The 10,788-nt window shown below is 45.1% G+C and overlaps 1 protein-coding gene across 1 annotated transcript; it reads left to right on the top strand.

The window, feature by feature from the left end:
• Nucleotides 1–1,645: 1,645 nt before the first annotated feature.
• LOC115106238 (peroxisome proliferator-activated receptor alpha-like) lies at nucleotides 1,646–10,197 on the top strand. Its single transcript, XM_029628802.2, has 4 exons — nucleotides 1,646–2,718; nucleotides 7,457–7,630; nucleotides 9,289–9,541; nucleotides 9,751–10,197. Exons 2-4 carry the CDS (start codon nucleotides 7,487–7,489, stop codon nucleotides 9,759–9,761), a joined length of 408 nt encoding a protein of 135 aa, XP_029484662.1. The 5' UTR covers nucleotides 1,646–2,718; nucleotides 7,457–7,486; the 3' UTR covers nucleotides 9,762–10,197.
• Nucleotides 10,198–10,788: the final 591 nt, after the last annotated feature.

Genomic DNA, 10,788 nt, shown 5'->3' with positions numbered 1-10,788 from the left:
CAAAATATATGGAAGAAGATACTCTGGTCAGATGAGACTAAAATTGAGCTTTTTGGCCAGCAAGGAAAACGCTATGTCTGGCGCAAACCCAACACCTCTAATCACCCCGAGAACACCATCCCCACAGTGAAGCATGGTGGTGGCAGCATCATGCTGTGGGGATGTTTTTCATCGGCAGGGCCTGGGAAACTGGTCAGAATTGATGGAATGATGGATGGTGCTAAATACAGGGAAATTCTTGAGGGAAACTTGTTTCAGTCGTCCAGAGATTTGAGACTGGGATGGAGGTTCGTCTTCCAGCAGGATAATGACCCTAAGCATACTACTGAAGCAACACTCGAGTGGTTTAAGGGGAAACATTTAAATGTCTTAGAATGTCCTAGTCAAAGCCCAGACCTGTGGTATGACTTAAAGATTGCTGTGCACCAGCAGAACCTATCCAACTTGAAGAAGCTGGAGCAGTTTTGTCTTGAAGAATGGGTGAAAATCCCAGTGGCTAGACGTGCCAAGCTTATAGAGACATACCCCAAGAGACTTGCAGCTGTAATTGTGGCAAAAGGTGGATCTACAATGTATTGACTTTGGGAGGAGGGTGAATAGTTATGCATGCTCAAGTTTTCATTTTTTTTTTGTCTTATTGCTTATTTGCTTCACAATAAAACATATCTTGCATCTTCAATTTTTAGGCATGTTGTGTAAATCAAATGATACAAACCCCCAAAAATACATTTTAATTCCAGGTTGTAAGGCAACAAAATAGGAAACATTCCAAGGGGAGGAATACTTTCGCAAGCCACTGTACACTACACAAGGTGGACTTCCTCTCTGGGTTTAACTCAACGAAAACAGTCCACAGCCCCAAACAAACAACTCCACCCACGAACATACACGTGCATAGATCTACACTCATTACCGGTGTAGACCCCTTAAGGTGAGTGTAATGAGGATACTTGCAAAAGCTACAAGCCAAATGCTCCCCCTCCAGGACCTGCCTGCACTCTCCGCTCCACCTTATTTCAGTTTCTCAAAGCCCCGGGCAGAGTCTTGCAAGCAGGCACAGTTGCGAGCAATTACTTCATAATTTAGTGACATCCTCCCTTAGCTGTCCCACAGCTTCACCACAGTATTTAGAAAATAAGATATATTTTATCACAAGGACTGAAAATAATACATGTCAACGCTACACAGTGGAAACAAACCACCCTTTTCCCTTTGTACCCTGGTCAAAAGTAATGCACTAGACAGGAAATAGGGTGCCATTTGGGACACAACCAATAACAAGGGAAATAGTTCAATTGTAAAACAGTCTCATATCCCCTCTTCTTATCTCAAGAATGCATGATATATGATATAACTATAAAAGCTATCTCGATGTCAATACATCTTTGTCTCAGGAGGGAAGGAGAGAGGGAGATGTTATTGACTCCAGAGCTGGTCGTATATATGGGTTTACAATTACTCAACAATTTTTTTCTACTGTTTTGTAAACGTACTGTATGACCTTGTTGACGTAGAGATAGCACAGGACCACCACACACTCACATGCGCTTGCACACACACACACACACACGCACACACACACACACACACAGTGAGTTATCTACAATAGCTCTGTAGGGGTCGGGGGTTCAATGAGGTCAAAGCCACTTCTCAACGTGGGGCTGTTATAGACCAGTCACAGACAAGTGCAGCAGTTGCTTTCTTTTTCTACAATGGCAAACTCAATGGCATGTGTACAGTACTAGTCAAAAGTTTGGACACACCTACTCATTCCAGGGTTTTTCTTTATTTGTAGCATTTTCTACTTTGTAGAATAATAGTGAAGACATCAAAACTATGAAATAACACATATGGAAGAATCCCGTAGTAACCAAAAAAGTGTTAAACAAATTTTTTATTTTTATTTATTTTTTATTTCACCTTTATTTAACCAGGTAGGCTAGTTGAGAACAAGTTCTCATTTGCAACTGCGACCTGGCCAAGATAAAGCATAGCAGTGTGAACAGACAACACAGAGTTACACATGGAGTAAACAATTAACAAGTCAATAACACAGTAGAAAAAAATGGGCAGTCTATATACAATGTGTGCAAAAGGCATGAGGAGGTAGTCAAAATTATCAAAATATAATTTATATTTTAGATTCCTCAAAGTAGCCACTCTTTGCCTTGATGACAGCTTTGCACACTCTTGGCATTCTCTCAACCATGAGGTAGTCACCTGGAATACATTTCAATTAACAGGTGTGCCTTGTTAAAAGTTAATTTGTGGACCGTCTGTTACATCTGCTCCTGACACGCCCTCTACTTCTCATCCTGTGTCTCCCTAACCTGCCGCCACTCCCCCAGTGCTTTCTCCCTCTTCCTCTCTGTGTGTGTGATTGTGTGGGCGGAGACAGGTGTGCTGGAGGCAGAGCTGATCCCCACCAGCTGCAACCTGTTCCATAATCAAGACCTCTACAAATACTCAGTCCTGCCACTTCCATGCTGCCAGATCGTAACCTCTACTCTGTGGTTTTTAGCCGGTTGTGCCTGCTAAGATCCTGGTTTCCCTTGCCTGACGCTGTTTTCCTCTCCGCTACAGTTCTGCCCGCTCTGACTTTGGCCCGTCTCCAGTCCCACGTCTCATCAGTCCTGCTACTCTGTCCTGGACCCCCCCCACTGCGTCCTTGAACTTCCGGGTTGGAGCGAGCGGTCGCATCCGCACTTCGGTCCGCAGGTAGTATAACTTTTCATTACATTTCATTACATTTCACTATAGTACAACGGTTTGATTTGTCTAATCTTAGCAATTTCTTCTTAGCTAGCTACATAGCCGTCTTTGTATCAAAGATAATTGCGTAATTATCGTATTTCGTCGTCCTAACGTAGTCTACACTGCTATCTGCCCAGCAGCTAGCCAGCTAGCCAGCTAGCTAACGTCCACCGTCTACCGAATAGCAGCACTGTAAAAACTATTACACTCAACTGAACGACTTGATTAGTGTAGTGTTAACTAGCTACATAGTTGTCTTTGCTGTCTTCGTATCCAAGATAATTGTGTAGTTTAGAGTGTGTAGTCTTAGAGTGATTATCTTAATTTACCGAGGTTAGCTAGCCAGCTATTTGTCGTCCTTAACGTAGGAGACACTGCTAGCTAGCCAACAGCTAGCCAACGTCTACCGAATAGAACTTCCTCACTCAACAACCCGGTCGCATTCCGCTTCGCTCCACAGGTAGTATCACATTTTCATTTCATTTCATTACAGTACAACGGTTTGATTTGTTTGATCGTAGCTAGCTACATAGCTAGCTACATAGCCGTCTTTGTATCAAAGATAATTGTGTAGTCTAGAGCAATTTTCTAGGTTAGCTAGCCAGCTATTGTCGTTCTTTTAACGCAACGTAACGTAATCAACACTGCTAGCTAGCCAGCTAGCCCCCGAATAGCAGCACTGTAGAAACTATCACACTCAACGGAACGACTTGATTAGTGTAGTGTCAACAACGCAGCCACTGCCAGCTAGCCTACAAAGTCAACAACGCAGCCACTGCCAGCTAGCCTACTTCAGCAGTACTGTATCATTTGAATCATTTTAGTCAATAAGATTCTTGCTACGTAAGCTTAACTTACTGAACATTGGAGACGTGTAGTCCACTTGTCATTCCAATCTCCTTTGCATTAGCGTAGCCTCTTCTGTAGCCTGTCAACTATGTGTCTGTCTATCCCTGTTCTCTCCTCTCTGCACAGAACATACAAACGCTCCACACCGCGTGGCCGCGGCCACCCTAATCTGGTGGTCCCAGCGCGCACGACCCACGTGGAGTTCCAGGTCTCCGGTAGCCTCTGGAACTGCCGATCTGCGGCCAACAAGGCAGAGTTCATCTCAGCCTATGCCTCCCTCCAGTCCCTCGACTTCTTGGCACTGACGGAAACATGGATCACCACAGATAACACTGCTACTCCTACTGCTCTCTCTTCGTCCGCCCACGTGTTCTCGCACACCCCGAGAGCTTCTGGTCAGCGGGGTGGTGGCACCGGGATCCTCATCTCTCCCAAGTGGTCATTCTCTCTTTCTCCCCTTACCCATCTGTCTATCGCCTCCTTTGAATTCCATGCTGTCACAGTTACCAGCCCTTTCAAGCTTAACATCCGTATCATTTATCGCCCTCCAGGTTCCCTCGGAGAGTTCATCAATGAGCTTGATGCCTTGATAAGCTCCTTTCCTGAGGACGGCTCACCTCTCACAGTTCTGGGCGACTTTAACCTCCCCACGTCTACCTTTGACTCATTCCTCTCTGCCTCCTTCTTTCCACTCCTCTCCTCTTTTGACCTCACCCTCTCACCTTCCCCCCTACTCACAAGGCAGGCAATACGCTCGACCTCATCTTTACTAGATGCTGTTCTTCCACTAACCTCATTGCAACTCCTCCAAGTCTCCGACCACTACCTTGTATCCTTTTCCTCGCGCTCTCATCCAACACTTCCCACACTGCCCCTACTCGGATGGTATCGCGCCGTCCCAACCTTTGCTCTCTCTCCCCCGCTACTCTCTCCTCTTCCATCCTATCATCCCTTCCCTCTGCTCAAACCTTCTCCAACCTATCTCCTGATTCTGCCTCCTCAACCCTCCTCTCCTCCCTTTCTGCATCCTTTGACTCTCTATGTCCCCTATCCTCCAGGCCGGCTCGGTCCTCCCCTCCCGCCTCCGTGGCTCGACGACTCATTGCGAGCTCACAGAACAGGGCTCCGGGCAGCCGAGCGGAAATGGAGGAAAACTCGCCTCCCTGCGGACCTGGCATCCTTTCACTCCCTCCTCTCTACATTTTCCTCTTCTGTCTCTGCTGCTAAAGCCACTTTCTACCACTCTAAATTCCAAGCATCTGCCTCTAACCCTAGGAAGCTCTTTGCCACCTTCTCCTCCCTCCTGAATCCTCCTCCCCCTCCCCCTCCTCCTCTCTGCAGATGACTTCGTCAACCATTTTGAAAAGAAGGTCGACGACATCCGATCCTCGTTTGCTAAGTCAAACGACACCGCTGGTTCTGCTCACACTGCCCTACCCTGTGCTCTGACCTCTTTCTCCCCTCTGTCTCCAGATGAAATCTCGCGTCTTGTGACGGCCGGCCGCCCAACAACCTGCCCGCTTGACCCTATCCCCTCCTCTCTCTCAGACCATTTCCGGAGACCTTCTCCCTTACCTCACCTCGCTCATCAACTCATCCCTGACCGCTGGCTACGTCCCTTCCGTCTTCAAGAGAGTGAGAGTTGCACCCCTTCTGAAAAAACCTACACTCGATCCCTCCGATGTCAACAACTACAGACCAGTATCCCTTCTTTCTTTTCTCTCCAAAACTCTTGAACGTGCCGTCCTTGGCCAGCTCTCCCGCTATCTCTCTCAGAATGACCTTCTTGATCCAAATCAGTCAGGTTTCAAGACTAGTCATTCAACTGAGACTGCTCTTCTCTGTATCACGGAGGCGCTCCGCACTGCTAAAGCTAACTCTCTCTCCTCTGCTCTCATCCTTCTAGACCTATCGGCTGCCTTCGATACTGTGAACCATCAGATCCTCCTCTCCACCCTCTCCGAGTTGGGCATCTCCGGCGCGGCCCACGCTTGATTGCGTCCTACCTGACAGGTCGCTCCTACCAGGTGGCGTGGCGAGAATCTGTCTCCTCACCACGCGCTCTCACCACTGGCGTCCCCAGGGCTCTGTTCTAGGCCCTCTCCTATTCTCGCTATACACCAAGTCACTTGGCTCTGTCATAACCTCACATGGTCTCTCCTATCATTGCTATGCAGACGATACACAATTAATCTTCTCCTTTCCCCCTTCTGATGACCAGGTGGCGAATCGCATCTCTGCATGTCTGGCAGACATATCAGTGTGGATGACGGATCACCACCTCAAGCTGAACCTCGGCAAGACGGAGCTGCTCTTCCTCCCGGGAAGGACTGCCCGTTCCATGATCTCGCCATCACGGTTGACAACTCCATTGTGTCCTCCTCCCAGAGCGCTAAGAACCTTGGCGTGATCCTGGACAACACCCTGTCGTTCTTAACTAACATCAAGGCGGTGGCCCGTTCCTGTAAGTTCATGCTCTACAACATCCGCAGAGTACGACCCTGCCTCACACAGGAAGCGGCGCAGGTCCTAATCCAGGCACTTGTCATCTCCCGTCTGGATTACTGCAACTCGCTGTTGGCTGGGCTCCCTGCCTGTGCCATTAAACCCCTACAACTCATCCAGAACGCCGCAGCCCGTCTGGTGTTCAACCTTCCCAAGTTCTCTCACGTCACCCCGCACCTCCGCTCCCTCCACTGGCTTCCAGTTGAAGCTCGCATCCGCTACAAGACCATGGTGCTTGCCTACGGAGCTGTGAGGGGAACGGCACCTCAGTACCTCCAGGCTCTGATCAGGCCCTACACCCAAACAAGGGCACTGCGTTCATCCACCTCTGGCCTGCTCGCCTCCCTACCACTGAGGAAGTACAGTTCCCGCTCATCCCAGTCAAAACTGTTCGCTGCTCTGGCCCCCCAATGGTGGAACAAACTCCCTCACGACGCCAGGACAGCGGAGTCAATCACCACCTTCCGGAGACACCTGAAACCCCACCTCTTTAAGGAATACCTAGGATAGGATAAAGTAATCCTTCTCACCCCCCCCTTAAAAGATTTAGATGCACTATTGTAAAGTGGCTGTTCCACTGGATGTCATAAGGTGAACGCACCAATTTGTAAGTCGCTCTGGATAAGAGCGTCTGCTAAATGACTTAAATGTAAATGTAAATGTCCTGGGATTCCTCTCTGGACCTGTTAACCCAGTCCCAACTCCCCTCGCTCCAGCCTCAGCCTCCATACCTGGCCTCCACACCTGCAACCCGCCGAGCTTCCCCTGGCCTGCACCCCATCTTCCCCCTGTGTTTCAATAAATACCTTGGTTACCTCATGCCAGTCTCCTCGTCTGAGTCTGCTCTTGGGTTCCCCTGTTCCACTCCGCGTGACAATTTATTTCCTTCTTAATGTGTTTGAGCAAATCAGTTGTGACAACGTAGGGGTGGTATACAGAAGATAGCCCTATTTGGTAAAAGACCAAGTCCATATTATGGCAAGAACAACTCAAATAAGCAAAGAGAAACGACAGTCCATCAATACTTTAAGATATGGTCAGTCAATCCGAAGCATTTCAAGAACTTTGAAAGTTTCTTCAAGTGCAGCAAAAACCATCAAGCATTATGATGAAACTGGTTCTCATGAGGACCGCCACAGGAAAGGAAGACCCAGAGTTACCTCTGCTGCAGAGGATAAATTCGTTACAGTTACAAGCCTCAGAAATTGCAGCTGAAGTAACAGACACATCTCAACATCAACTGTTCAGAGGAGACTGTGTGAATCATGCCTTCATGGTTGAATTGAGTAGTTGTGTCCAAACTTTTGACTGTTACTGTATGTGTGCATCTACCTGGTCTACACCACAGCTATCCGGTTTGGTCGGATGCCTCAGTCAGATGGGGGACAGAGAGGCGGGAGGAGACCTCAGGCAGGTGGGCCACAAGACCCTGGTCAGACAGATCCATAAAGCCTACATGAAGAACTTCAACATGAACAAGGCTAAAGCACAAATCATACTGACCAGCAAGATCTGCACACCGGTGAGTGGGAGAATTTCATTACTTTGCTTAATGTAAAAAAAAATCCAGTTGTTTTTACAGTAACATACTCTCAGCCAGTTACTGTAAGTTACTGTAAAACAGGAAAAGCATTTTACCGTACCGTATTTTTGATATGCAATACTGTTACTCTAATTAATTACAGTACCAATAATGCTACTGCAGTCATTTTACGGTAACATATTCTTACTGTAAAGCTACATTTGTAAAGCTACATAAAGCTACATATTTCCCGGAGTGCCTTTTGAATGAATTGTAGAGTTAACACGACTGTATTTGTTAGAGACAGAGACATGGTTGTTGCATTCATCCATGTTCAGTCCTGTGGCCTTCACCAAGTGAGATCGTAAGCGAATATGTCAAATTATTCCGAACTACGAAACTCATACTTTTTACCTAGTGCACATGTCCAACTCATTCCACAGAGGGCAACATGTCTGCAGGTTTTCACTTCACCCTTGTACTTGAGTGATGACTTAAGGTCACTAATTGGTAAGGAATTCCCCTCACCTGGTTGCCTAGGACTTTAATGAAAGAAAATAACAAAAATCTGCAGACACTCGGACCTCCGTCAAATGAGTTTGACACCCTTGAGTTAAGCCATTTAAACTGGAACAACCATTTCAGTATCGGGTGCAAAAAAGCTAACTCATTGGATTAGTTTAGAAACATGTATATGATTTATCTTTGTGTAGCATAAGAATAATCAATCAATGTACATACAAAAATACAGATATTAAAAACTAAAAATTCAACCTGCAGTAGAGCATGCTGGGAAATGTGATAACGATTACAGTTATTTTACATGTAACTGGCTGCCAGTAAGTTACCGTAAACAAAACTGTTTTATGGTATCAATGCCTCTACTGTAATCCATTGACGGTACCATTACAGGTACTGTAATCTATTGTAAGGGAAGGGGAGAGTGAGAGTTGTTTGAAATCAGACTAAGTGCAATTTGTCTAATTTCCACATGGGACCTAAGTTTTACATATAGCTTCTATTTTGTGTGTGCTTGGTTTACAAAGTTATTTATTTGTATGATGTGCCTTTCTAATTGTATATTTTTTCTTTATTATAAAACAGCATGGCCACAAAGAAAGCAATGTATATAAAATAACAAAACAGATACCAATTAACTAAGACTAAAATATTAAATGTATACAATAATAATTAGCAAAAATGTCTCTTGCTCCAGAGGATGAGCTTTGATTTTGTTGCCCGTGTGCTTTTTGTGTGGCATTCTTTTTGATTGGTAAGTGAACTGCTACTGTGTTTTACAGTAATCTACTGTATTCAGTTTATACAATATGTTACTGTTGATTATACAGTAATTTACTGGGGCAATAAAAACATTTTTACAGTGTACTCTTAGTCAGTGACTGCTCACTGGCGCCCCTTTCTGGCAGCCTATATCATGCATGACATTTAGGACACGTTTACCAGACCCAGCCATGTTGGGCTAAAACACACTTTCGATGAAGATTTTGTATTGAGAATGATTTTTAATCATGGACTAGTTTTAATCTGGACCCAGGAAACTGGTCTAGAATGTGTAATATACTATACATTACCTAACTATGCTTATAAAACTGTATTATTTACAAACTGGGTTGGTCTTTCTCCCTTCTTTCCGGCAGCCTTTTGTCATCCACGACATGGAGACAGTCCTGCTGGCTGAGCAGATGGTGATGGCCAAGCTGGTAGGTGGAGGAGGAGGTGGTGTCGGCCCAGATGGAGCAGGGTCTGGGCCCGAGGAACTCCAGGAGAGGGAGGCAGAGGCCAGGCTGTTTCACTGCTCCCAATGCTTCTCTGTGGAGACTGTGACAGAGCTCACAGAATTCGCCAAGTCCATACCAGGCTTCCAGTGCCTGGACCTGAATGACCAAATGGGTGACCAGTTTAAGGATTTTGTAGAACTTTGTATGTGCAATGTGTGGTTCATGTTGTGTATATTGTATCATATTCCTTGTGAAATGTCTGTTGTTGTTTTAAACAAATCCACTTGAGAATAGTTTTCTACCTCTTATACTAATATAATCTACATTTTCTTCCTGAATTAATTGAAGTTAACTGGCTTGACTGACCCCCATACTCTGCAGGTGACTGTTGAAGTACGGGCTGTATGAGGCCCTCTTCACCCTTCTGGCCTCCTGTATGAACAAAGATGGCCTCCTGGTGGTGAGCGGAGGAGGGTTCATTACCCGGGAATTCCTCAAGAGTCTACAGTGGCCCTTCAGTGACATGATGGAGCCCAAGTTCCAGTTCGCCATGAGGTTTAACTCCTTAGAGTTGGATGACAGTGACCTGGTGCTGTTCTAGGCCACTATCCTCTGCTTGTCTTTGGATCAAACCCAAAAAATGCTTCAACTGGTTACAATTAAATGAGTTTGGTTATTGAAAATATATTTCACAGTGGATTAGATGGTACAATGATTCTCTGCACTATACATTGTTTGTTTAGAATTTCAGCAACCAGTCCGCCATTTCTGCATATTTCACCTTTAAACCTAATAAATAACAAATACAAACTAATATTTATTGTAAATAAAAACCATTAAAAAAAAATATTGTTCCAATTCTATTTTTCCCTTTTTCCCCCCACAATATTGTAGCCAAATGGTACCTTTTAAACAATGGAAGTCTTAAACAGGCTTCTACATACCACATACAATTATGCAAGTATTATAAATTCAATGCAGGCAGTGTACAAGCCAGTAAATCTGATATTGTGAAAACAACAGCACAGATAAACCTTGAATGACATCCATTCTTAAGGGTGGCTATAAATATTTGTTTTTAAAGTCATGCCTCAAATAAGCCACGCCTTCCTCTTCTCATAGGTTGACACCACTACTCCTCCCCATTGCTATGCAATGTGGATCTGCTTGTGTTGAAAGCGATTTACGAACTTTCATTAAATTCAAAACACCACATTGATCTATCAAATTCACTGTTTGACTTCCAAAATACTGAATAGGTTTATCAAACCAAAGATTATACCAATCACTCCAGATGAATACCAGCATCCCAATTTTAGGGTGTTTCACATGTACTTATACAAGTACAGATGCTAGAGATCACACTTAAGGGAGAAATACAGTACACCATATTCCATAGAATGACATTCACAATTACAA

The sequence above is a fragment of the Oncorhynchus nerka genome, linkage group LG23 (assembly GCF_034236695.1).
Source record: "Oncorhynchus nerka isolate Pitt River linkage group LG23, Oner_Uvic_2.0, whole genome shotgun sequence".
Lineage (NCBI taxonomy): Eukaryota > Metazoa > Chordata > Actinopteri > Salmoniformes > Salmonidae > Oncorhynchus > Oncorhynchus nerka.
Note: the sequence above shows the minus strand (reverse complement) of the source record. Positions and strands in the feature narration are given on the sequence as shown.